Raw genomic sequence first — 26,791 nt, 5'->3', positions numbered from 1 at the left:
TGTGTCGTCGCCTTGCTTAAAACTCTCCAGTGGTCTCTCATCACGCCTAGATAAAAACTCAGACTCATTACCATGCTGTGCAGGGGCCTGCCTCACCTGCCCCTCACCCCCCCACCACCACCCAACATCCTTTGCTGACACTCGCTTCCTTGGACACAATCCCTGCCCCTATCCTGGCTCCCTCTGAACAGCCTCCAGTCTGGTCCTTCTCAGTGGGATGAGGAGAATGCTCCTTCCTGCGTTCCGCTCTTTCCTTCAGCGTCACGGCTCGGGGAGGCCTTACCTGGACACCCCCTCTGTGGACACCTGCCCTCTGCTTCTTGGGGCCTCTCATGACAGTTTCTTTCTGCATGGCTCCATCAGCACATGCCTCTGTTTGTCTGCCTCCATCCCGCCCATTAGAACGGAAGTCCCGTACTAACAGGGGCCTTGAGTCACTATTCAGTGCTGTAGTCACAGTGCCTAGACCTACGCCTGGCTCCGAGTCAACACCCGAGAGCTATCTGACGGGTAAAGGACCGGACGAACATATTGACCTTATGCCTGATGACATCAGCCGATGCACTGGAGCACAGGGCATTGGAGACACACAGACCCACAGACTGGAGAGAACTTCTTGGACCTCGTTTCTTTATCTTTCAGACAAATAAGGCACATTGCTTGAGCCACAGTTACCCAAGTAAACACCCCCTCCCACTTGAAAGGAAGCACGCTTTCTGGCCTTGACCTCATCTTGCCTCCGGCTGAATGCCTTTGGCTGTCAGCAGCCAGAAGCCTGAGCAGAGCAGGTGGAGGGAGGTGTAAATGACCCTGAAGGTTGAACAGAGAAAAAAAAAATCATCGCCCAACAGATTGGCAAAAATGTAAAAGATTGATGATGTCCGGTTTGGACACAGATGCAAGAAAACTGGTCTATCATGCCCTCTTTGTGCGAGTTGGAACTGGCAAAGCCATTTGCTGAAGGGCAAACGCATCGTGAAATGACCATATATGGAATTCTGTGCAGTCCATTAAGAATGGCAGAGTGGACCCATACGTACTGACACAGGAAGATGGCCAACACATGCTGTCAGATAAGGAAAAGCAAGTTGCGGAGCAAGGTGGGTGATGAGATCCCATTTATTTAAAACGTGTGCTGTGTCCAGGTACACATACCTGTGCATGCTATCTCATAGCAAGAGAGAGAAGATTTAAGGCTGACTAACTGTCCACATTATTAGCAGACATTCTCTTTGGGTGGGAGGCAGGTGTAGAGTGTGTGGTAAGCAGGCTCACATGGTTTCCTCTGTTTTCTTACTTATTTCCTGAAACCTTTTCCAGGAAAACATCATCATCACATTACAATTTTAAAAGTCCATGTGCCGAGAGACCTGGAGAGACAGACTCTGGATCCCTGGCTGGGGCCTGGGACGGGATTTGTGGACAAAGTAAAGATTAAATGGATGAGGCAGAAAAAGCCAATGGATTTGGATCCAAATTCAAGCTTCCCCGTATACCAGGATTTGCTCAAGGGACTTCTCTTATATGTGAGCTGGGATCACTTTCTTATATATGATGCTGGGATCATAACAATAGCTACCTGCTAGAGTTCTCGTGGGGGTTAACTGAGGTGATGCACGCTAGGTGCTCAGCACACTGCCTGGCACAGAGCACGTGCAAAGTTAACTATTGCTTTATTATCATTACCGTTATCTGTCACGTTTCAGCATTCAGATTTGTTTAAATGGTGGAACGAGAGCAGACAGACCACAACACAGGAATACAATCAATTCAGTCTTTTAGAGTTGAGCTGTCCAACAGAACTTTCAGCCATGAAAGAAATGTCCTATGCCGCACTGTTCACTATAGTCAACACCAGGCGTCCTCAAACTATGGCCCGCGGTCCACATGCAGGTGTTTTTGCCCATTTGTCTTTTTTACTTCGAAATAAGATATGTGCAGTGTGCATAGGAATTTGTTCATAGTTTTTTTAAAACTATAGTCCTGCCCTCCAATGGTCTGAGGGACAGTGAACTGGCCCCCTGTTTAAAAAGTTTGAGGACCCCTGGTCAACACAAACCCACCTGGCACTTGCACGCTGGAAATGTCAATAGTGGAGTTGTTAAGGATATTTAATTTTAACTTAAAATTAAAATTAAATTAATATGTGGCCAGTGGCCCTCATATTGCACAGCACATTTCTAGAAAGTTCTACTTTCCCCAGCTAAAATATCCTCATTCTCTCCTAATAGTCATGGCTACCAAAAAATCAGCACCAGTAATAGTGCTTAAAATACTACGAAACCCTGAGCATTCCATTTCACTTGTGGCGGAGGAGACGGGTTTTAGGAGGTTTGGGGAAGTAGTTCCCTTTTCAAGCTCATTCGGGTTTTCTGAGCGTTTCTATCCTGCCTTTAGCTACGCCTCCTTGACACTTTTCTAATCTCTCTCTCCTTCCTGAGAGGGAACAGACCTCGAACACAGCAAACACCTTCACGGAACACAAGTAAGGGGGAGAATTTGACAACACTGCTTTGTTTTCAGTGCATTTTCAGAGACATAATTCGTATTCCACAGAACTCACACTTTTAACTATACAGCTCAGTGTGTTTATTAACACAACTACGACTATCACCACTATCTAACCGCAGAACATTTTCATCACGCCAAAAGGAAACCCCCTGCCCATTAAAAGGTCACTTCCCATCCCCTCTCCCCTCCGCCCCTAGCGACCACTAATCTGCCTTCTGTTCCTGTAGGTTCGCTTACTCTAAACACTTCATGTAAATGGAATCATACGATGTGTGGTCCTTCGTGTCTGGCTTCTCTCGCTCAGCACAGTACTCTCAAGGTTCATCCACACTACCGCAGGTGATGCTTCATTCCACGTTATGGCCGAATAATACGCCACTGCAGGCCGTAGCGCTTTGTGTTTACCCATCCGTTACCCGACGGACATTTAGGCTGTTTCCATCATTTGCTGCCATGAATAATGCCACCGTGAACATTGCAGCACAAAGTTTTGTGCAGACATATATGTTTTTAATTATCGTGGCTATATCCCTAGGCATAGAATGGCTGGGTCGCTGGGTAACTCTATGTGTAATTTTTTTGAGGAACTATTAAACTGTTTTCCAAAGTGGCTGCGAAATTTTACAGCATTCCTGCCAGCAATGTACGCAGGTTCCAATTTCTCTATGTCTTCACCAACACTTACTTTCCGTCTTTTCGGTTATAGCCATTCTAATTAGTATAATCAATGCATTTTTAATAGATACCATTTATTTATGCCTAGCGAGGGTGAATTTCCACTTAATTTAGAGATAGAAAGTATCTTTGTGTGAATAAGTTCATATTAGTTGTTCCAGGGCCCTTGGTGTCTAAACCCCTAACAAGAGCAACATAGGAACAGGATGATCAAGGAAGCCAAACAGTGTAGCCACTCTCCGGGAAAAGCAGCATCCTGGCCTTGCATGCAAAAAATGAGCCTAGTGATCAGTTCAAGCTGAATCAATTCAAATAAAATATTAACTACATAGTAATACTGGGGCTACGAAGCCTTTGAGTGTCTGAAGTTTAGGAAACTATGGTTGAAGACATGGCTTTGGGGTCCCACTATAGGGTCCGTGCATAAACCTAAAGTCACATGCAAAAGCGGTGTGATTTGCTCACTGATGCACAGAGATTTGGGAGCAGACCTGGAACAAGAGTGCGGTCTTCAAAACTCTTGCACTGGAATTCTTTCTACAACTGCATGTGGGAAACTTAGAAAGATCACTCAGCTCGTTTTTGCACGCAAGGCCAGGATGATTCTTTTCCTGGAGCATGGCTACACCATTTGGCTTTCTTGGTCATCCTGTTCCTATGTTGCTCCTTTTAGGGGTTTAGACACCAAGGGCCCTGGAGCAACAGGGCTGGCCGCGAGCAGTGGCAGGCAGCCTGCTACATGCTTTTGGTGGTGATGGGTCCCCATTCCTTCCACATCCTCTGCTAACACTCACTTGTAGAAGGGAGAGGCTACAGAAGCCCAGACAGCACGCCACTGTCCAGGATGGGGCGATGCAAATTCTGAGAACAGGCTATGTAGCCTCAGTTCCCTCCTACTTAATTGTGTGGCCCAGAGTAGAGGGACGAGGCCAGTTCTTTCTGCTGTCTTTGAAGCCAGGGGCAAAGATTTAGGTTCCACTGCACTGTGGTGTCCAGCTGCCCTCCTGGGAGAGGCTGAGAAATGTTTTCCATCCCAAAGCTGCCATGCCACAAAACCATGGGCTGTTTCTGGAGCAGAGATTCTTAAGTATGTTTCTGCCATGGGGTGCTTTGACAATCAACTGGAAATGACAAAGCCCTCCATTGCCAGACCATATGCTCACAGTTTGACATATAATTTAAGGGGAAATTCCCAGCCACCCCAAGTCAAGAACCATGCCCACGAATCACTCGGCAGGAGCCCTCCGGAGAGCAGCGTTCAAGCCACTGGTTGGGGGCGACTGTGGGCTTTTCCTGGGGTTGGAAGCTCCTTGGCAGCGGGTCAGAAAAGGCAGCTGCTGACAGCTGACGATTTCCTGCCTGGGCCTGAAGATCGAGGGACGGAATGTGTGTTTCCATGGCACTCCCAGAAACAGGTGGCTCCCGAACTCTGGAAAAGCACATTCATTCCCTGCTACGCAGTAAGTCAGCTGCTCCCCGCGGACATGTGTATTTAGGGCACAGAAGAGTAAGGCACCAGGTGCCTCTAAGACAAGCCCAGGAAGCTAAGAAAAGGAGTGAGCCAACGGATCAAAAATCTCCAGACACTGCAGGATGTGAGCTCAAGGGCAGAGTGTTAGGATCATCTTCGACATCATTAATTCTTTTTTTTTTTTCCTTCCTATTTACTTCATAGCACTCACTTCCATCTGTCATTAATCAAGGCATATATACATTGCAGTAGTTGATCTTCATTTTCTCTCTTTCCCCAACAAGAACAGAAATTCCACCATGGAAAGCATCGTGTATGACTTCTAGAGTATTGTGCTCCTACTGTCTAACCATCAAGCCTCGTAAACAGCTGGTGCTCAATACATGTCTGAAGAATCATCAAAGGAATGAAATAACCAATCGATGCATAATAATCCTTTCTGCTACCTACCTTTGACATACAGAAGCTTCCCTGTATTGTACGCACATGAGAACTGAGGCTCAGAGAGGTAAAATGACCTACCCAAGATCAAAGCTAATAGCGCGCAAGGCTGACTCTAGAACCCGGGTTTATCAGGACCCAGACTCTCAAGTGACCCCCTTATTCTCAAAAACCACAAAAGTGAGAGATATGTTCCCCAGGGACCGTCTCTATTTCTGCTAAAATAACATAAAAGGAAAATCAGCCGGCTCGAAGACAGAACCGTCCTGTGATGGAAAGCCTAGCCCAGGAGCACATGGCTCACCAGATGTTGCAGGCAGCTCTGGTACAGCCAGACTTAATAAAGCACCCACAGCGGATCCCCTGTGCTCAGGCAGGTTTGCTCATAGCCCGTGGATGCATTTTGGGGTCGATAACAATCAAACACACACGCTGCACCCCCAGAAGCAGCACAAGTCCCCAGACCCCCAGTGGCACAGTCACACTTCTTGAATCCCCCGCCCTCTACCTCTCTTCCCATAAACATTGTCACTTTTCTGCCCACCCCACACCTCCAAAGCTGTCGCTCCTTTCAGGGAAGAATCCTCTAGTCAATGGTGATCAAAGAAACGGCAGCACGAGACAGGGACGCTGCTTGGCCAAGCCCGGAGAGTGTGGCTGTCTGCGCCTGGACGCACGCTCACGGGCTGTCCTCTCCATGTTCCCTCTTGCCCCACCAGAGACCGTTTGTCCAACCCCCATCTGGCTTCCAGAGGAGTCTTTTAAAAATATAAAATCAGATCGTGGTGTTCCCTACTTGGGACTCTCCGGGGGTTTTCCATCTCTCCCAGATAATGATCTAAACCCCCTGCGATGTCCTCCCAGGCGGGATGCGGTCGGGTTGCTGACTGCCTGTCTGCCTCTGTGTTTTGCCCCTTCCCCCTCCATCCGCTCCATCCCGGCCACACTGAACATCCTGGTAACTCCCCAAACACCCCCATGTCTCTCCACCTTCTCTGCTTAGGGCGCCTTCCTCCTCACCAGGACTTCTCACACCTGGCCCCGACTGGTCAATCAGACCCGAGCTCAAATTCCTCCTTCGACTGTCCAAAATAGCCCTCCCCGTCACCATCACGTCACCTACTTTATTTCCTTCATAGCACTTAACACCCTCCGATGCTCCCCCCGCTATTTGCCTGCGCCTACCTATTAGAACAAACGTGGTCTTACTCACACCTGCAACCGTATTGTCCAACCCACCCTGAACGTTGAATAAATATTGACTAAATCCACACGGAAACCAAGCTGTGGCCACCTGACTTTCCAAGGCAACCCCTCCTCCGCCGCCGAAGCGGACATGGTACGTCGTCACCCTCATTTTCATTCTCAGGGTCCGATCTCGAGATGGAAAGGGAAGAACGGTCAGCTGGGAAACTCATGACTGGGGAGAAAAAAAGGTCTTTTAAATTTTCTGTGCACACTCCGGCAAGGCCTGGCTGGCAGAACCTCATCCTAATGCCACTGGCAAGCCCGATCCGTGACTTCTTTCTCCAATCTACAAAGGAAAAATGTTATACTTTGAGGACTTAAGGGAATTAGGAGGCGGATTTAGTTTTTAAGAGAGAAAGCGAAGTCATTTAAATTGAAAACTGATCTTGGGCCTTAGACGTGCATTTGGTTTGCAAGAAAAATCCTCGGGCGGGAGTGACGAGGGCTGACAAGGCGAGTCTGGGCTGTCTCCCGGCCTCAGCTCCTGATAGCAGGCTTCCGGGAAGGAGTCTTGATCTCCTGAGCAGCTTGGGTTTTGAACCCACGTTTCAGTTTTAAAATGAGCATGACCTTCGGGCGGGCCTCTAAGATACAGTTTTGTGCTCCAAGAATCATGGGGTCACCCACGCATCCGTGACGGTCATAAAATTTTTATTTTCCCCAGAAGGAAGTACATCTTTCAATGTCCCTGGTTTCATGAAACATAGAACAAAATCTGAAAAGCAGAAGCCACTCACCCGGTTGGTTGGAGCCAACCACCCTCCTGCCTCTCTTGTGTGTGATTCTCTGACCCGGGGAGTGTTGGGGTGGTCTCTCCTCTCGATGCCTACAGTCTCCCTCCTCTCTGAATTAAACAATGTCATTTTCTGGATGATCCATCTACTTAGGATATCAACTACGACCCTGTCATGTCTGAAGGAAAAGGATGGCGTAGAGACATTGCAAATGACGTCGTATCTGCTTTTGGTTTAAGAGATCATCCTAGTCTCTGTGTACCTAACCACGAAATTTAAAAGTTTTTGTTTTTTTTTTTTTCTGAAAAAGCAAAAAATCCCAGCTGGCCACAAGTAATACAAATCTTTATGTATAAAACGTGAGCGTGAAAACTAATTTTTTGGGGGGAAGAAAGTGCTCAAAAAAGACCTGAGATGCATCATGATGGTTTGTAGTACTTATTTCTGGGTGGTAGATGATGGTTGATGTCTCTGTTTTATTTGTTTGTACAAGACAACGATTCTCAAAACTTATTTTGTATGTGTCCCGTGTTAATTTTACAGCAAGAAAAGTAATCAACGATTTAAAAAAATAAATTTTCTATTAAAAAGAAGTCAAAGAAAGAAGCCAGTCAAAGACCACATCAACTGGCTGCTTGTTAAGACTGGCAGCATGGTGGGACTTGCCTTCTGCAGGCAGAGAGCTCCACGGGGGAAGAACTAGCCGGAATGGCTCTCAGCGGCAAGGTGGGGCCCACTGAAGGCTACCAAGAGACCCTGTAAGATGCATCCACTGGGGTGGCTAATAATGGCTCCCAGCAATCCTCACCACACTTCTTCTCTTTTTCCAGGACTACTCAGCAATACTCCAAATGGGCTCCAAGATTCACAGGGGACTGGGACATAGTTCCCTGATCCACAGACTGAGACACACAACAGACTGTGTCCATCACACCCTTTCCTGGGACACTGAAAGTTGAATGAAGACATACTGAGGCCAGTGGCCTTGGTAGCTGAGTCACTGTGGCACAACAGCCCGGAGAAGGGTTTTCCAACCTTGGCATGATGGATGCTTTGAACCAGCTAATTCTGGATAATTCCAACAATGTCCCAGTCATTGTGGGATGCCAAGGGCAACCCCCTTCCACTTGTGACAATGAAAACAATATATATCTAGATATTGCCAAATGTCCCTACAAGGCAAAAAATCACCCCTGGTTGAGAGCCACTAACCCAGAAAGCATGTCCATAAATTCTGCCTGCTGAAGGCCCTAGGCCTGCTCTACCTCCTGCACTTGGCTTTATTTATTTGTTTATTTTATTTCTCTTTTGAGTCAAAGAGTTTCTGTGTATTCAAATGCTTATGCATCACATCTCAAAAAATAGTTTTTTGTTTTTTTGGGTTTTTTTTTTTTGTCTCTTTTTTCCAAGTGAGCCAGGACTGAGTTCTGTTCCTTTGACCAACAGGATCTTAACAAAAAAACACACACATTCAAGAATCACCTTTGGTTTCTTGAGGTTGGTATAGAGAATCTGTTCTTGCTCAACCCTCAAGTAAACCAAACAGCCCTTAATTCAACTCATCTCCGATACTGGAGCAGATGTGAACACAAGGGCTCGAACGCAGCAGCACTCCGGGGCCGCGTGGGATACTCAGAATACACCACGACATGTCAGCAACAAACACCCTACGGAGTAAACCACGGTGGCCGAGGAGCATTCCACCTAGAAGGGCAGTGGCTGGGTCACACCTGTGCTTGGGAGTCTACAGCCAGCACCAGCCCAGAAGGAAGCTGAAAAGCCCAGAAACAGAGATGCCATCAAAGACGTGTCCCATCCAACCCAGGAGGGGACTGTACACAATGTTCCTTAAAAAGGCTCCAACTTGCTAGAACCAAACGCTAAAAAATGCACATGCAGATAGCATCTCTGCCCCAAACCCACAAATGCCTGGACAGATAAGAACCTCATATGCCCTACATGACCCTCAGCAACGAGGGGCTTTTGCCCATCCCCAGAGAGTCCCCTCACCGGCAGCAAGTGGCAGTTCTGGCCCCTCACACTGTAGGCAGGGCGGCTGATGACTGGCGTTCCGTACCATGGGCGAGCACACCCGACATCTGCAGGGCCCTGCTCAGATCTCAGGCCCTCTGGCAAGCCGTGCCAAGTCGCTCTGCTAAGTCACAATGGGAGCCGCCTGCCAGAACACCAGGTGCGAGACAAAACCCGGCTCATTAGAGTCCCTAAGCCCCCACCCAAATTCCTGGAAAATGCTACAGGCGGACGCAGGGCCGCCCCAACCACCTTGTTAGGAGGGTCATCAGATGGTGCATGTCACTTTCACACTTTCTGTCAAAAGCCCCCCGACAGTAGGCACCTCCTCGGTGCTCGCCCTTCCCACAAGAACACAGGCAGAACCGGAGAGGGAGAGATGACGCACCCGCACGGTGACAACAGGAGACGTCGCTTGCAAGCTGTCCGCGGCCCCGGGAATAACTGACATGTTTGACAGAGAGTGCGTGTTGGTGGCGTCGCCGGGTTTGTGTTTAAAGGGACAACAGAGAGCGTGTTTCCAGGAGGCTTAGACGTTGATAAGCAAGAGAGAAGGTCTTGTAAACAAAGCCACGGGGACCAAGTCCCGGCAGGCCCCGCCTTGCCCTTTGTCACCCTTTGTCACAGGGCCACCACATCCAGGTTTGATCTCCTCCCCGTGGGGCTGGGCTTCCTTCTTCCACGGGGAGCAAGCCCCGCAGACGCTGACGGCCCTTTGCCAGACACAGGCAGGAAAACCGATCAGAAATGACAGAAGCACAGAGTCACGTCAGCTTCTGCTCAGGGTAGGCTGCGCGGGCAGGAGGCACAGCCGCTTCCCGCCCCAGGAGGATGGGGGCCAACAGCAGAGCCGCCAGCCCGGCGCAGGCTTCAGGACGCGCTCCGGGGCCCCTTCCCTGTCCTGGCAGCGACGCCGCCAACGTGGCCTCGTGTTGCAGAGCCTCCCTGCCCCTTACAATGAGTCTTTCCGGGTGGTCTGAAGCAGTAGAAATATTTTAGGGAAAAATACCCAACAGAGGGACTAGCGGCGGTAGCAGCGGCAGAAATCGCGACAGTAATAATAATGATAATGATACAACCATCATGTATACTGTGCATAATTATATCACTATTATTATTTAGTAGTATGGAGTGGTATGTATCATATAAAGATAATTATATATAATTATGCTAGAATTATATAGCGTTATATAATTACATATAAAATTGTTTTACATGTTTATAATTATATACAGCATATATTATTTTGCATACGTATAATACACAAATTATGTGACATATCTAATGATTACTATACATACCTAATATAGAGAGATATATAATAAAAATATCTAGTGATAATTACTATTATTATTTCTATCCTTTCTTTTTTTGAGCCCTTTGTATGGGCCACCGACCACTATAAGGGCTTTATGAGCATTAATTCATTTGACCCTCAAAATTGATCCCTGTTCTACAGAAGAGGGGACAGGAGCGTGGATTTAGGGACAGTGAATATGGTCATTTTACAGGTGAGAAAACTGCAGCGTGGAGCGAGTGGTTTTAGGAACTTCCCGGAGAAGGCGGAGCTGAGATCCTAACCCAGGCAGCCCGGCGCCAGGGCTCCACGCGTGCTGTTGCCGGGCGCAGCGGACGCTCGCGGTGGCTGCCACTGCGTAGCCGGCCAGGGTGCTGGTTGCGGTGACGCTGCGGTGCCAGGGCACTTAGCACAGATACGTCTGCTGAGGACTCTCTGGGCGCCGGGCGCCATGCTGCGGACTGTATAGGATGTGACCGTTAACCACCACCCAGCGGCGGGAACGCTACCCAGAGAAGGGAAGAAGCACATCCAAAGTCACACAGGTATTACGATGAGACTTCCAAGGTGTCAGGGGTGGAAACACTCGGTGACGGCGGCAAGAGGTGGACCAGGCAGGTCTGCTCCGGAGCCCACACCCCTGCACACACCGCCTCCCGTGAACCCGCTTGTCCCTCTCTAAAACATACCACACTCCGGTCAGACGGCGCAGGTGAAACGCCCCACCCATGGCCTGGTACATAGTAAATGGCTAAAAACAGCAGCTGCTGTTGTTGTTATTGCAACGAAATGTGAACAGCCCCGGCCGGCATCTTCTCCCAAGAAGACAGCGGGGATATGAACTGTTGACGCTGCCTGCTCACAGGGCGGGTCCTTGGCCCCTGTCGGCCCTCAACGAAGCCCGTGTGCTGCTAGTCGGCACCGGGTCCAAACCCAGCCGTGCGTCCCGCCACTCCGAGACAGAGGTCCTGGGCTCGGCATGGGCACGTGCGGCCGGCGCCCTTGCGGGGACCTGATCCCGGCATGTCCGGTGAACGCCTGGGTGCAGCAGGACCTCGAAGCCACTCAGAGCTGCAGCCCCCCCCTCCCCCCGCCCCCTGAAGGCTCCCCGAGAGCTGCCCAGTGCCAGTCTGCACCCGAGCATCCTCCCTGCCACCGGGCGCCGACAGATGGGAGCTATTCTTATTATTTAACATTTATTAAGCGCCCACAGTGTGCCAGGCGCTGCATGGAACAGAGGTGTGGGTGGTCCCAAAGAGTCTGTCCCCAGAAGGCTGTGGCCACATGGAAGGGCGGGGACAGGCCTCTCTTCCCGCCTACAGAACCCGCCCTCCTCCCCTGCCTCCCACTCAGCTCAGGTTCCAGTGTGTTCTGGGGGAGCAAGTCGGCAAAGACGCGGGCAGAGATTGAACGTGATTGGGACGCACAGACCCTTCCCCTGTGTAAGCTGGGCAGCTCCAGGCCCCAGGCTGTTGGCTTAGGGAGTGGGGAGGAGCAGGCGGGTTTTACTATCACCCAAGCGGGAAGGGGGATGGCGGGCTTCACACCACCCAAGGCCGCGGGCTGACACGCCACACTCCATGGTGACACAGCCCTCTTGCCTTCACCGCCCTCCCTGACTGCATTCCACGCTGGCCAGCCACACCAAAACCGTGTCCTTGGCCACCAGGAATCTCCACCAAGAGTGGGAGCAGAGAGATGCAAGTGTGGGCGCCATCCCCACCAACAGCGTCTTTCTATATGTAAACAAAAGCGCGGCAACCCGGGAGACCATGGGTGAACCGTGACAATGGCACTGTGGGCCACCCGTGGTGGGGTTTCTGCAATGAGCAGGCCCTGGTCATCCATCCTGAAGGCTTCTTTTTGGAGTGGATGTGACCTCCCCCCATTGTCTAGTCCACACCATGGAGGCTCAGAGGGGTGACGCTGCTCATCACAAGTGACCCCGGATGCCAACTCGGACGGGTTGAGGTGGAGGGTCCAGCCCTAGGCGCTCTATCACGCTGCCTGAGTGACGTCAAGGCCGTACAGAGTGCACTTGGCACTGCGTCCACTTTACGGATGAGAAGGGGGAGGCTCAGAGAGGTCAAGAAGGTGCCCAGAGTCACACAGAGAGAGCGCGGGGGCCGGACTCAGGTTTCCCTGCTCTGAACCCTGTTCTCTTTCTACTTAACTGTGCCGCTTCGTGAAATAAGAAGAAACAGCTCTTGCAAGAGAAGTTCCTGGGAAAACAGCGAATGCACACGCCATCCCCCTCCTGGGTGCCCACATTCCCCACTCCTAGGCGCCAATGCAGTGCAGAGAGCGGACGGAAGGGAAGGAACGGCCCGGGGCCACCTTCTCCCACTACGGTGGATGTGCAGAGCTCCGCTCTGTGACGCAGGAAGGGGGGACAGGGGCCAAGCTGGCTGCCCCTCCAGAGGTGGACTCCTGCTGTCCACTTCCCACCTCAAAAACAAACCAAAAGCCCCTTTGTCCTCCGGAATCTGTAAAAAGATGGAGAACCACCGTGTCTCTAGGAAGCCACCTTCCTGGGATTGTAGGTAAACCCATCTTGAGTGTCCAGGCCACGGCCAGGGGTAAGGACATCATATTTAGTCCAGTGAGTTCCATCCTCAAGCCGCCATGCTTAACTTCTGACTCTACTGCCGATGGCACGGCACTCTAGGCGACCTCTGAGGACAGAGACGTGGCCTTCGTCATCCCACTGTCTCCAGAGCTTAGAAAACAGCTGACATGGAACTCAGGACCAGTGAATACTTATTTGAATAAATGAGTAAGTTTCCCAGAGACCTCACCTCCTAGATTTGCAAGCCTGAAGAGCTCAGTCTAGAAACCAGCCGTGGCTGAGGACCACGGTCTCAGTGGCCCAGACCAGAAGACCTCCGAGTACTGAGTTCAGTGTTTCTGGACGTCGCTTAAGGCTCGCTATTTAATCAAGGGAACACGCTGGCTCCTTGCATGCGGGGTGCGTGTGTGATAGCTCTATCTTTAGACAGGAGAGAAACATAAATAGGGGTGAGTATCTCCATCATAAATCACCCAGCAAAAGCACTTACCCAAAACAACCTTTAAAAGACAGGGAGGAGGCTCTGCATCACCAGCAAAAGCTCAGGTTGCCGAACACCAAAGCGGCAGGGCAGAGTGTGAAATCCACAGGTCTTCCAACCCTCCCAGCCCCTGCCAGCGCAGTATAAAAAGCATCCTTGCTGATATAGCATGCCTTTAAAATGATCAAAATGACAGATGGCTGCTGCGGCAACACACCCTTTTTATAGGACTGATATTAACCAGAAGAGATTGACAGTGTCCTTTTAATCTCTTAATTTATTAAAAAAAAAAAAAAGGTGTATTTATATAAAACAACGGGGCAGGTCGCTAGCATCTCCAAGTGTTTCGGGGTGATGGAAAGTCCACATTACGCCAAACGTGGCATAATAACTGGAAGGATTTGGGTTTTTTTCCTTTCTTTATATGTTTATTTTTGTATGGCTGATGGAAAGAGAAACAAAATGGTTGCGTGGATCATGGATCTAAGAAACACAATCTTGCCTCGATTGATGTGTTGCTGGATATCCTTGTCAGACTGCCTTGACTTCCCTAGATTATGACATTCCAGTCTGCAAAAGAGTGAGGATGCCCCAAAATACCCCCGTGGGAGGCATGACTGCAACCTGGCAAGGTGAGAAGACTCTGGGTGGAGCAGCCCTCTCTGCCTTTGGTAAATGCGACCAGGGATGGCAATGCCAGATGAACTGAAGGCAGCGCAACTGTCTAGTGAATAGATCAGCGGCAACAGGTGGTCAGGATAATTAAGATCAGAAGCAAACCCACCACTTTCCTCCCTGGGGACAGTGTGTGCAGAGTTTGGGGGAGAAAGAGCATGTTCGAATGCTTCTAGTAGATTTAACTGTTATTGCCGTTGATGATGAGGACCTGGCTTTTGCCCATCCAGCACCAGGAGCCTGGTTTCTCCTCCTCCACGCACAGTCCGTGTAGCTTAGCAGGGCTGACTCTGACCTCCGGCTCTGAAGTGGGCAATCGGAGCAGAGATGGGGTCAGGGATGGGCACAAGACCACAAGGGCTGCCAGGGAGGCGGCAGTCTGTAACTCTTGCCAGAGCAGTTGGCAAGAGACTTTCTAAGATGAGGGGGTTGCAAGGCTGGGGTTGCTGAGAATGACCTCTGCCCGACTTGGACATGCTGCCGCGCCAGACCAGGCAGAGATAACCACTGTGGAGTGGGAGGGAGACAGCCCCGGGGCCGGCAGAGCCTGTGAATTCAGCTGTGCCTGAAGCCGGGTGTCAACGCTTTCTTCTCCCCGTCCAACCAAGATGGTTTAGATTTGTGTCCCTTACAGACAAAAGAATCCTTAACAAACACCTAACCTCCATCTTTCTCTCTCCTTTTCTTTCCCTCCCTCTCTCTCTCTCTCTGCATAACAATACACAATAAACAACATATAAATATAAATATATAAATATAAATATATATATATATATATATATATATGCGTCAGACTTTTCCCATATATTCTAATGCAAACTTCCTGTTGGAAAGAATCTAGTGTGTTTTCTATTCTGCCCCCATCATCCACTGCCAGTTCACAGCCTGGCACACAGTAGGTGCTCAATAAACAGCTGCTGCCTAAAGAGAGGACGAATCACACCAAAAGCTCACCGTGACTTTGCAAGGGAGGCTCTCCCGCTTTCATTTTGCAGCTGAGAAAACGGAGGCTTGGAGGAGGTTAATTGACAAGCCCAAGGCCAGAGGCTTAGCAAATGCCAGAGCCGATATATCAACCTGGACCTGCTTGACTCCAGATTCTCTGTGCCACCTCCCTGACTCTTTAATTTAGTCTGCTGTTGACATGGCCTCTTTGGCAGTACAGAAAAGTCTCTTTGTGACTAAGATGGAGCAGCCTCGAAGTAAATGATGCCACCGGAATTTATATCAGGTGTGCATGCTGATGTCTTTCCCAACCAACAGGCGCTCCAAACACGCGGATCACATCACAGGCCAGCCATATCCAGACCTGGAAATGGCTCAACCAGCCATAAAGCAAAATAAGTTTGTTTTTTTTTTTTTCTTTCTAAAGTTCAACTATAAATTTATCCAAAGTTTTCTCTACATTTCTCTACCTTTCCGTAGGGAGAGTTACTCTCCATGCACTGTTAAAATCAGCGCTCAGTAACTCCTAGCGTCACTCCACACGTGTGTGCAAACCTCTCGCAAAACACGACATGCTGGTTTCTGCTTCAGAACACAGAGTGCGTAGGGTTCGCTCACACTGCCGCTACCCACATCAGAGAGGCGTTATTCAGCATTCTTCTTCCACTGCCTAGCTGTGGAAAGTTTACGTTGGAAGAAGCCCAGCCCTCAGAGAGCTTACTGTCGCAGAGAGGAAGGATGACAAAGGATGGGACACAAATCCAAGAAATGGGACACTCACCTGCTGGACTCATAGAGGGGTATTAACGGAGCCTGCTCCTGCATGGGGGTCCACAGAGGTTCCATGCTGAGGAGTCCCATTCCTGAGATTCCTCCCGGCTCCTCTGAGCTGTATCTTTTCACTTTTGAGACCTACGTTTGAACACTGTGGAATCCCGCAGTGCCAATGAGTTGTAAAGATGCTGAGGCCCCATCTCAAGTTCTCCAGCTGACACCATGAATTCGCCCAGGCTCTCTGCTCTGCTAAGAAGGTCTTCCTTCTTTCTTCTCCAGTGAATGCCTACTGATGCCTCTCGACTCAATGCAAATACCACCTCCTCCCTTTGAACCACCCTCTTCCTGACTCAGAGGGGCATCTGGTGACTGTCTTCCTATGTTTTCATCACATGCCCTCCTGCAAGTGGACCTCAACTTCAACGGCAGATGGGCATTAAGAGGGAAGACTCTGGTCCAAAACATCTACTCCTAATCTCAGCTCTACCACTGACATCCTTTGTGACCCTGGGCTAGTCACCTTTCTCTAAGTGTAGGTTTCAGGTTTTCCATAGGCAAAGGTGGAGTCACAAATGCACAACTGTGACTCCTTACCGGAGACCCCTGGGGTCACCTGTATTTTGAGAACCAGAGTTTTGGGATTTTCTTTTTCAGAAAGGTATTTCAGTAGGCATAGTGATTACATAAAACCCTTGGCAGGGTCTATGACAACACCCTGAAATCAAACACGTAAATATTCCCACCGCAAAATATATGAATATTCACACTAACTGGGATAAAGACACTCTATAAATAGACTTTCATCATTTCAGGTCAAGTTTTGTTCCCAAATGAGATCTGGTGCCAAACTTCCAAAATAAATGGATTTTCAGAGTTTTATGGAATTTAATGTTACAGATAAGGGATGGTGGACCAATAACTACTACTCAACTTCATTAGGGAAAATGATATGAAAATAAATGGAGATACTATATCTACGAATTTAGTACAATGCTTAGCACATAACAAGTACTGTACTCAGTAACTACTACCTACCATCCCCTCCTGCTGTCTTTATTATAGCATTATAGCTTGGGGTTCATCTAGCATCTCTTCCACTAAGCTATGAACCCACAAGTCGGTGGCTATATAGCTGTTACTTTTGTGATAAAATAGGAGTGCAGTGAGTGGATAACTAAACAAACAAATGCATGGTGAGGTCGACGTAGCTCTGTGTACACTCTCAACCATCCAGGAAAATAATCTTCTCACCCATCACCTACAAGACCTGGAGGAGACAGGAGTGATTTGTCAAGCAGGTAGAACCACCTAGCCATGTGTGCTCAAAGGGTGTATCTATGAGGCAGATACCTAGATTGAGGAGTGAGGGTCCAAATTCGCAAGACCGAGCCCAGGGCTCATGAGACCCAAACACTAGCCAAACAGGTTAACCAGTTATGAAGCCACTGTTTTGATCACATCACCCAGCACTGTGTGACCATGGTCCAGGGCTTGGGTAAGTTCTCCAGGCAGCTTCGGGACTCAAGACTGACGTTGGCACCTGCTGTGAGCCCCTGTGTTACCAGGTCAGGCCACTCACTGATCATTCACGCTATCACTAGAAATTTAGAAATAAGAGGTTCAGTTGGAATGTGCATTGGTTCTTTCTTACCCAAAGACACCGAAATTGGGACCTATGCCCAAGAGGAAAGGAGTCAATGTTTATACAATGTACTTGGCAATACTGTTGTTTTCCTCTTCTCTTCTGCTTCTTAGTACTCATGAAACAGTTCCAATGGGTTTAGCTCAATCCTCCATAGGCGGTCTATAATTCTCAACATGGTGAGAAGGAAAAACTATCCATTTGGCTACATATTGAACAAGTTTAGACATAAAATAATGGGCTCAGGGCATCCAATAATGGTAAGGATTCTGACTTCCCTAGAGGATGAAGCGTGGGGTTGGCGGTAACTACTGAATCTATTCCTTGCAACAAAATATCCTGCATGAGTCACTTCCCTTAGAACTATTAGAAAACATCTCCATTCACCGTCTTCGCAGGATTAGACGGGTGCTCTCTTAAAACCCGGGAAAGCAAATGACTGGTAAATTATTTATTTTTCCTCTGAGCAGACTGAAACAGGGCAATGCTGGTCTGAATAAAAAGAAAAAGTGGCGCTTGAAAGTATTATGGAAAGGAAGCTCTTCAGCCACAAAATCGTTCGCTCTGCAGGGTGGACAGACCTCGAAATGTAATCTGTAACCATAACACGACAACCCTTCCAGGTGGGCACCATGGCTCTGTGCCAACACCTCCAGTCACGGCGAAATGACTCCCGATGATGGAGTGTACACTCTCTTCATTTTGGATCATTTCAATGTCTTGCTGATGACATATTAAGGTGGTTTTGATGCCTTAATTCCCTACAGGAAATATCTTGCATCTCGAGAGGGGAAGAAACCCACAAGGTCAAGGGAGCATTGGTAAGGAAGCCGAGTGTGTTGGGATGCAGGGCGGCCGGCCAGAGGAGGCTCACCTGCAAAGCGAGTGTGTGAGAGTGTGAGAGTGTGAGTGAGTGAGTGAGTGAGTGTGTGTGTGTGTGTGTGTGTGTGTGTGTGTGTGTGTGTGTGTGTGTTGCAGTTTTCTCTCCCTTTGCACTGTCACTCCTCCCCTTGCAAATATTACTGCAGCGGGGTGATTTTAGTTTCTTGATGCCAAAGGCTAAGTAACATGAGCTGTCTCGGCAAACCAGAAATAAAGCTTGTTTCTCTCCACATTAGCCTTTCCCTGTATCCCACAGGGGTGGGAGAGGAGGAAGATGAAGAACACCTCAGCATCTGGTCTAGAGGCTCCCAACCAAACAGGTTTCCTGACTTATGGGGAGCTGCTTACCAGCGGTATTGCTTGGAAAAGCAAAGTAGGATCTGGCTAAGATTTCTGCAAGCAAAATCACTAGTTCCTTCCAAAAGTAACCGGACACGCTTCTCAAACACTCTGCAAGAAAGGGAAGAAACAGGGCCTCCCCGATTTCTCAGCCGGCCCTGGCGTCTTCTCATCTATCACTGGGGTAATACGTCCAGAGTGGCATTTCGTAATGACAGCAACATTCCAGCAAATCGATAGTTATTTAATTCCCAACAAGCTCTCAAGTCCATTAAACCTGATTACATTCACCCCTTTCAGTGGGTGCCGTTATTTTTCCTACACCGGCACTTAATCTATAACAGGAACTTATGAGAACTTTCAAAAGCAATTTCAGCATCAATCAGCATAGAGCGAAGGCCACGATTTGCTTGTAATTATTTATCGGACGGGGCGGCAGAGGGTCTGACAAAAATCCAACGGTCGACCTTCACCCCAAGTTTCCAACAGAATCGAAAGGCCTGCTCCTTTCCAATTGCCACTGAGTCCCACCCCAGAACTGGCAACCTCACCCCACCAGCCTGTGTTTGCCAGAAAAGATGGAACCACTGCCACGTTGCTGAGGCCCATTCTCCGGGCTGCCCACGTGCTTATAACATAGCATACAGAGAAATGCTTCCAAATGGAGCAACAGCCACAAATCCGGGGTGATGGAATGTTTTGTTGTTATTCGGAATCACCTGGGGGAATGGTAGTCATCACCCAGGTTCTTACAGTTATCAAAAAATAACAGCAGCATTCAGAACAGGAGGGAAGAAAGTGTTTGACTAGAATCCTCCCCAGAAATCTTAACGAGCTAGGGTGTTGTAGAATTTTTAAATATGAGAAACTGAGAGAAGGGAACCAGAGTGAAAGGACATACTGCATACCTCATTTTCCTTTCCTGGAAAGGAAGAAGATACAGAATTTCTTACAAGGCATGGTTATTCTCAAGAAACAAACAACAAAACAAAAAGCCACCTGGGTTTCCTATGATGTGTGGGCTTTGTCACTAGATGTTAGCCCTTTACAGAGAACTTCAGATATATATCCAGAAGCCAACACGTGCTTACAAAGACACTCTTAGGATAAGGAGAAAAAAATTTAAAAAAAAAAAAAGAAAAGAAAAGCTCCCCCCCCCATTTCTTATTGGTAGATAATCCCTGCTGCCCAGAATTAATAGCCTTACGAGTAAAACCAACATACACCTCAGTCCTCCCCTTTCCTCCCGTCATTAAGATGTAAACAGCTGGCAAGGGATTTCTAGAATAATCTCTGAACTTCATAAATTAACCATCAATAGAGCACTGGTTCCTGCCTCAATGCCACCACTCGCACCTACGTGGGGAGCGCCCGCCCCGAAAACAGACCGGCCGTGTGGGGTGTCGCACGCATTAATGCATATTTTGTGCTCCTTCCACTTCCTGGGTTAAAGCTCTTAACCGAGTCACCTCGGGATGAGGTCCCCGGCCTCCCGAGCTGCTCTGGGAGACCGAGTCCCTGCAAGAGCTGGGCAGGAGAGCAAGCCCCGCGCCCCGTGGCCAACCTCCCGGGCCGAGGCATGAATGTTAAACAGCGGCCGGATCAATACAAGCAAATATAGCTCAACTACACCATTTATTCAGCCATGAGAGATGTCGATAGCCAGATTAGGGTGATCCATCTTTCTGATTTCCTACTGTCTCCTCGCTGACTACGCGAGGGCTTTTTCCTGTATTAAAAGTGTTTGCTTTCTCGACCATAAAAATTCCAATTATGACTCTGAGCACTCCGGAGTCGAGGCGCTGGCCCGGCGAGGCCCCGCGTTACCTGGATCAGTCCGGGGAAGTAGGGGGCGGCCGGCACGAGCATGGGCACGCCGTAGGGGTGCAGGAGGACTCCTTGCGACGCCAGCATGCTTCTCGCGGAGGTGAGAGTCCCCCGGGAGCTCTCAGCACGTCCACGGAGAGTTGGGGGAAGGGGGGGGAAGAATCTACAGACCCAACTTCTTCCCAACTACAAAGCCGAGAGCCAGATCGCTTCTGTCAGGAGCCCGGGCGCTCATCAACGCAGGGGAGAGGAAAGAAAGAAAATCCGCATCAGCAACTCTTAATGTGAAAGTTTTCTTCCCAGACGACGACGGGCAGACAGAGCAGCTGCAAAGTTGAAGCTACCGAAATGGAAGGTGCTATTTTGGGAACAGCTCGCCCAACATGACTAACCAAATACTCTCCGTTAATTTAGTTCTCAGAGAGAGACAGACAGACAGACACCGAGGGACCGAGGGACCCAGGCTATGTGATACGGGCTCAGCCCGGTGAATCTGGCCCAAAGACGAGGAGCAGGGTCTAGGCGAGATTTTTTTTTTTTTTTAGAAAGAAAAACTGGGAAATGTCAACGGATACCATGATCCACTCCACGTAAAACTCAAATCGAGTAGATTAATGCGGGCAGCCCTTGGTAGTAATGATCTAAAAGAAACGAAGATATTCAGTCTAGTTTTTTTTTTCTCTCTCTCTCTCTCTCCCCCCCTCTCTCTGGTTCTGATTTAAAAGGGGCAATTTGTAAATAACACAATGATACTACCAGCTAGTATTCGCAGAGTGCATGCTATGCACAGAGACCAGAGTTAAATTATTTAGGTGTGTTACATAATTTCATTCTCACAACAACTCTCTGAAGTAGTTACTATTCCCGGCCCAGTGTAGCAAACGGAAAACAAGGCTCATGCGAGTTAAGGGGTTTGCTCATGTCATAAGCTTTTAGGAAGCCGTGCCGAGCCACGGACACATCCCAGAGCCCAGTTCCCAGCCATGACACCATATTCATTACTGTACTTGACTCTGTAATAGAGCTTCACGTGCTCTTTTTAAAAAAAAAAAATACTTTAAAGACATTCTGTATTGTGAGCATTCAATGGTGATATATTAACACGCACTCTATTAATAAGAGGTATCTCCCTGTTCCCAGAGCTTAAAGGTATATCTGATGTGTGTCAAAACTACGGCTGAGAAATACATTTGAACAAATATTTGAAATCTTTCTGGTGTTTGAAAACACCCAAATAACTGTTTGGGATATGTCACCTAGTAGCAGATACATTCCTATGGGATTACATGAATTGGAATTAGACTGACTTGGTTGCCCCCTTTACTTGCTGTGTGATCCCGAACAAGTTACTTAGCCTCTCTGAACTGCATGTTCCCATTTGGAAAACTGAGATAATAATGCTCCCTGTCTTGTAAGGTTATGTGATAAAGTCCTGACACCACAACATGATGTATACAAAACAGGTGGCTGTTAGCTGCCCTTATCACACGTTTCCTGTTCTTCTCCTGATGGTTGGTAGAGACACATGTTTGACTTCAGATTGAAGGCTCAGATAACATTCAAATCCTCACTCTTCTAATCTTCATACCAGGAAAGCATGCGGGTGTGTTCAGAGTTCCACAATTTTGAAAGCAGTAAAATGAAATTCCAATGAAGCGGTTCCACTTAAAAAGTGCCCAAGGCTCAGGGATCCCCGAAAATCACCTTCAAACCAAACACCCGCCTGCCACGTTCCACCTCTCCCTCCAAACAGGACACATGATATAGATTTTGTCGAAACCAGGAGAGCTTCAAACACTGCCAAACATGTTCAACTATTGGCTTTTTCTAAATCCAAATGTCAATTCCTCCACTTTTAGATAGCCAAGGTGTTTTTACACTACACTAATTTTAGTTGCTTGATTTAGCTGCATAATTACATTTCTAGATAACGACAGTGGACAGCGTTTGGCAGAGAATTCAATTATTTAAGGCTGAATTTTGGCCATCTTGACGAGGTTTCTCTGTAATTGATTCTCGTGCATCAAAGTGGCCACGTCGTACAATTCAGAGAGCTCCCGTAACAGCTGCGAGATGACCCCTCTTGCTCAACAGTCCGATACCGTTGCTAACTTTAGCTTTTGACGATGACTTTCAACACCACATTTCTGAGAAGTTACCAGGGAGGACAGAAACGTCTCGCTATGAGGCGTGGACGTGTCTCTCCCATCCGCTCTCCTTTGGCGATCGCGGGAGGGGAGAGCTATCAGTCACTTAGGCAAGGCCTGCGCCAGGCTGAAGCATGTCTCTTCCGTGTTGCAAAGTGGACAGACCATCGGACCAGGAGGCAGGAAATTTAATCCAGTCCCTTAGGCCAGGAATGTACACATTTAGACTCCTCCTTTCATGTGCACAGAATAGAGCCGACCCTACTCACTCGCCCTTCACCAAGAGCGCGGCCGGAAAGTGCAGAGGAACAGAAATACAGGGGTCACTATGTAAACAGCCGGCCCTCCTATCCACGCATGTTCCACACCCGTGTATTCGACCAACTGTTGATCTAAAATATCCAGGGGAGAGAGAGAGCATTTATTGAGACCTTAAAATCTGTACCCACATAATATGCCAAAATAAAAATAAATAAATAAATAAATAAATAAATAAATAAATAAATAAATAAATAAATTATCCAGGGGAAAATCATGCATCTGTCCTGAATATATACAGTCTTGTGTTTTTCTTGTCATGATTCCCTAAACAATATAGTATAACAACTATTTACACAGCATTTACATTGCATTCGGTTTGATAATTAATCTCCAGGTGACTTTAAAAGTATACAGGAGGCTGGGTGCGGTGGCTCACACCTATAATCCTAGCACTCTGGGAGGCCAAGGCAGGCGGATCACTCGAGGTCAGGAGTTTGAAACCAGCCTGAGCAAGAGCGAGACCCTCGTCTCTACTAAAAAATAGAAAGAAATTAATTGGCCAACTAGAAATATATAGAAAAACTTAGCCGGGCATGGTGGTGCATGCCTGTAGTCCCAGCTACTCGGGAGGCTGAGCCAGAAGGATTGCTTGGGCCCAGGAGTTTGAGGTTGCTGTGAGCTAGGCTGATGCCACAGTACTCTAGCCCGGGCAACCGAGTGAGACTCTGACTCAAAAAAAACAAAAACAAAACAAAATATATATATATGTATGTGTGTGTGTGTGTGTGTGTGTGTGTATGTGTGTGTGTGTATACACACACAGGAGGATGTGCATAGGTTATGTGGCTATGCTGTTTTACATCAGGAACTGGCATCTGTGGATTTTGGTATCTGAAAGAAGTCCTGCAACCAGGACCTGTCTTGCACAGATACCCAGAGATGACTGTGCATATAATGATGTTAGGGTAATGATAGACTCTATGTATTGTGGTGGCCCCATAAGATTATGATGCTATGTTTTTACTGTACCTTTTCTATGTTTGGAAATATTTACACACCCAAATACTACCGCGGTGTTGCAAGTGCCTACAGGATTCAGTAGAGTAACATGCTGTGTGGATTTGTCGCCTATGAGCAATGGGATACACGATACAGCCTAGGTGTGTACAAGGCTGTGCCATCTAGGGTTGTGTACATACACTCTGTGACAGGCACACAATGACAAAATCCCCTAACACATTTTTCACAATGTATCCCAGCTGTTAAGCAACATGTGAATGTGTGTACACACACATACTGTTTTTATTAAAGAATCTGCTGATTTTGGACAGATAGAAATGAGAAATATATATTACGTATATGATGTGGAGGTACACAGTTACAGCCCGTGCCGAGAATATTTTCATTTTTCTTTGTAAGGTCTCCACGACACAAAAGCTCTTGCTGCTCCTGAGTAACAAGTTTCTCCTTTCCCCTCTGTGAAAACAGGGGCTGGTCCCTACCAACTCCGGTCTCAACCACTGCGACTCACTTTTTCTCTGACTCTGACTTCATATTTGTATGCCAGCGTCCCGTCTGATTGTAGTACTTATGTGTTTGAAATTGTACGGAATGCATCCTTGTTCTAAAACCCACCACAAATAATAAAGGGTACAAATGAGCAACAACCCCTAAACAAAACCTCTTTTTCCTAACATGGGTTCTGTTTTCCCAAATGGGAGACACTTAGTATTCCTGGGATGTGATCCTCTCCTCTTGGATCCTCCGCTAGAAGGGAGAGGATGCATTCTGTGTCTCTCTATCCCCAGTGGCTGGCGGTTTACCAGGGCTCACGGTCAATGGTGGGCTACCCAAGTGTTTAGTGTTAAGTTCATAGTATACGGCAGGAACTTAAAATGATACAAATGTGGTATAAAACAACAAAGAGGCAGATCTGCCAAACACTGACTTCAAATGAAAGGCCACGTGTTGTCAACTGCTCTGGCCATCATGAGCAGAGGTTAGCAAACATTTTTCTGTAAACGGTCAGATAATAAATATTTTGGGTATTGTAGAACTTCCGCTCCCTGTTGCAGCTACTCAAAACTCTTGCTGTTGTTAACATGAAAAAGCATCCATCGACAATACGAGAGTGAATGATCGTGGTTGTGTTCCAATGACATTTTATTAGTATTAACCAATACTGAAACTTGAATTTCCTGTAATTTTTACAGGTCATGAAATATTACTATTCTAATTTTTTCAACCATTTGCAAGTGTAAAAACCATTCTGAGCCAGAGGGTCATATAAACACAAGCAATGGTCCAGGTTTGGCTCACAGACACAGGTTTGCTGACCCCTAATCTAGAGCATATATTTTATCCAAGAAGTCAGATGGTGGCAAAACCACACCCCTTTGTTACTCCTTTCTGTGTTCTCACCTACTTCTCTGTCTTATCACTTGCTTGGTGCCAGTTCTGTTCGTCTTCCCAGCATGAGAGATTTCCATCAAGGGTCTTTTTTTTTTTTTTTTAAGTGTTTTTCTTGGTATTTATGTACCATATTTACAAAAGGAAAGTTAAACCAATTGTTCATAATGTACACGCCTTAGTGAATATTAGTATTTTACATACATATGCATATGTAATCAAGTAAAAAAGGTAAATTTAAAATAACTTTTATCTGTGAAAAATACATAAAATGTGACTGCCACATACTTCAGTTTGAGTGCTTGTTCAATATTCAGTGCTTAAAAATATTTGGAAAAATAATCCCAAAATATAATCTTCTGAAAGATATTTAAAGTAAAAGAGGTAAGAAAATAGGAAGTGTTCAATGTGATTTAATAAGTAGGGGAGGTGAGCATTTGGGGGGAATCACATAGCAGCCATAAACTATATGAAGAATCAGAAAGGAAGGATGTAAAGGTTTTTCCAAGATCAATTTCACTCAAATTTGAAGTGAACCAAGGAACTTTCAGGACAAAGTAAACAAACTGAAGTTTTGATAATGAGTTCAATTATCAAGGGTTGATGGAAATCTCTCATGCTAACTTTGGAAGTTAGTATGATATGGAAATCTCTCATGGTAAATCTCTCAGAGGCTAACTTTTTTCTTAGCCTCTGACAGTCCAAAATCTCATCCTTCCCCCTAAAAATATTTCTCCCATATTTTCCACCTTGCATAATGACATTCCCTTCTTAGTTATAATTAACTCCTCTTTTCTTCTCCTAAAGTGATTTTGCTCTGGCTTTCAGCTACTCTACCTTCTTTCCTAGATCATTTTTTTTTTCAACATATGATGGGGGTACAGATTTTAAGGTTTCAATAAATGCCTTTATCCCCCTCCCCCCACAAGTCTGAGTCTCCAGCATGACCATCCCCCAGACGGTGCACATCTCACTCATTATGTATGTATACACCCACCACCCCCCGTCCCCCCTGCCCAATACCCTGTTACTATAGTACCTATGTGTCCACTTAGGTGCTATTCATTTAATACCAGTTTGCTGGTGAGTATATGTGGTTCTTGTTTTTCCATCCTGGGCTCAAGTGATCCTCCTGCCTCAGCCTCCTGAGTAGCTGAGACTACAGGCATGCGCCACCATGCCCAGCTAATTTTTTCTATATATTTTTAGTTGGCCAATTAATTTCTTTCTCTTTTTAGTAGAGATGGGGTCTCGCTCTTGCTCAGGCTGGTTTCGAACTCCTGACCTAGTGCGATCCGCCTGCCTCAGCCTCCCAGAGTGCTAGGATTACAGGCGTGAGCCACCACGCCAGGCCCCCTAGATCTTAATAGCTCATGAGGATTGTTCTGCCCACCGCCAGTTCTTCTGAGTGGTTTAGATGTTGTTATAAGAG

General features: G+C 47.4%; 1 protein-coding gene across 27 annotated transcripts in view; it reads right to left on the bottom strand.

Moving 5' to 3' along the window:
- The window catches only part of RBFOX1 (RNA binding fox-1 homolog 1), a 1,966,619-nt gene that overhangs the window by 308,451 nt on the left and 1,631,377 nt on the right, over positions 1-26,791 (bottom strand). For 4 of the 27 annotated variants that reach the window (XM_075995085.1, XM_012774492.3, XM_075995089.1 and 1 more), the window contains exon 1: positions 20,543-26,321. The exons of the other annotated variants lie outside the window; for them this stretch is intronic. In XM_075995085.1, the coding sequence (XP_075851200.1) occupies positions 20,543-20,629 (87 nt within the window). In that variant the 5' untranslated portion in view covers positions 20,630-26,321. Of the gene's footprint in view, positions 1-20,542; positions 26,322-26,791 lie in introns of those variants that run through there. 27 annotated transcript variants of the gene reach the window in all.

This window comes from Microcebus murinus, chromosome 19 (assembly GCF_040939455.1).
Source record: "Microcebus murinus isolate Inina chromosome 19, M.murinus_Inina_mat1.0, whole genome shotgun sequence".
NCBI classification, from domain to species: domain Eukaryota; kingdom Metazoa; phylum Chordata; class Mammalia; order Primates; family Cheirogaleidae; genus Microcebus; species Microcebus murinus.
This window is presented reverse-complemented; position numbering and strand designations above follow the sequence as displayed.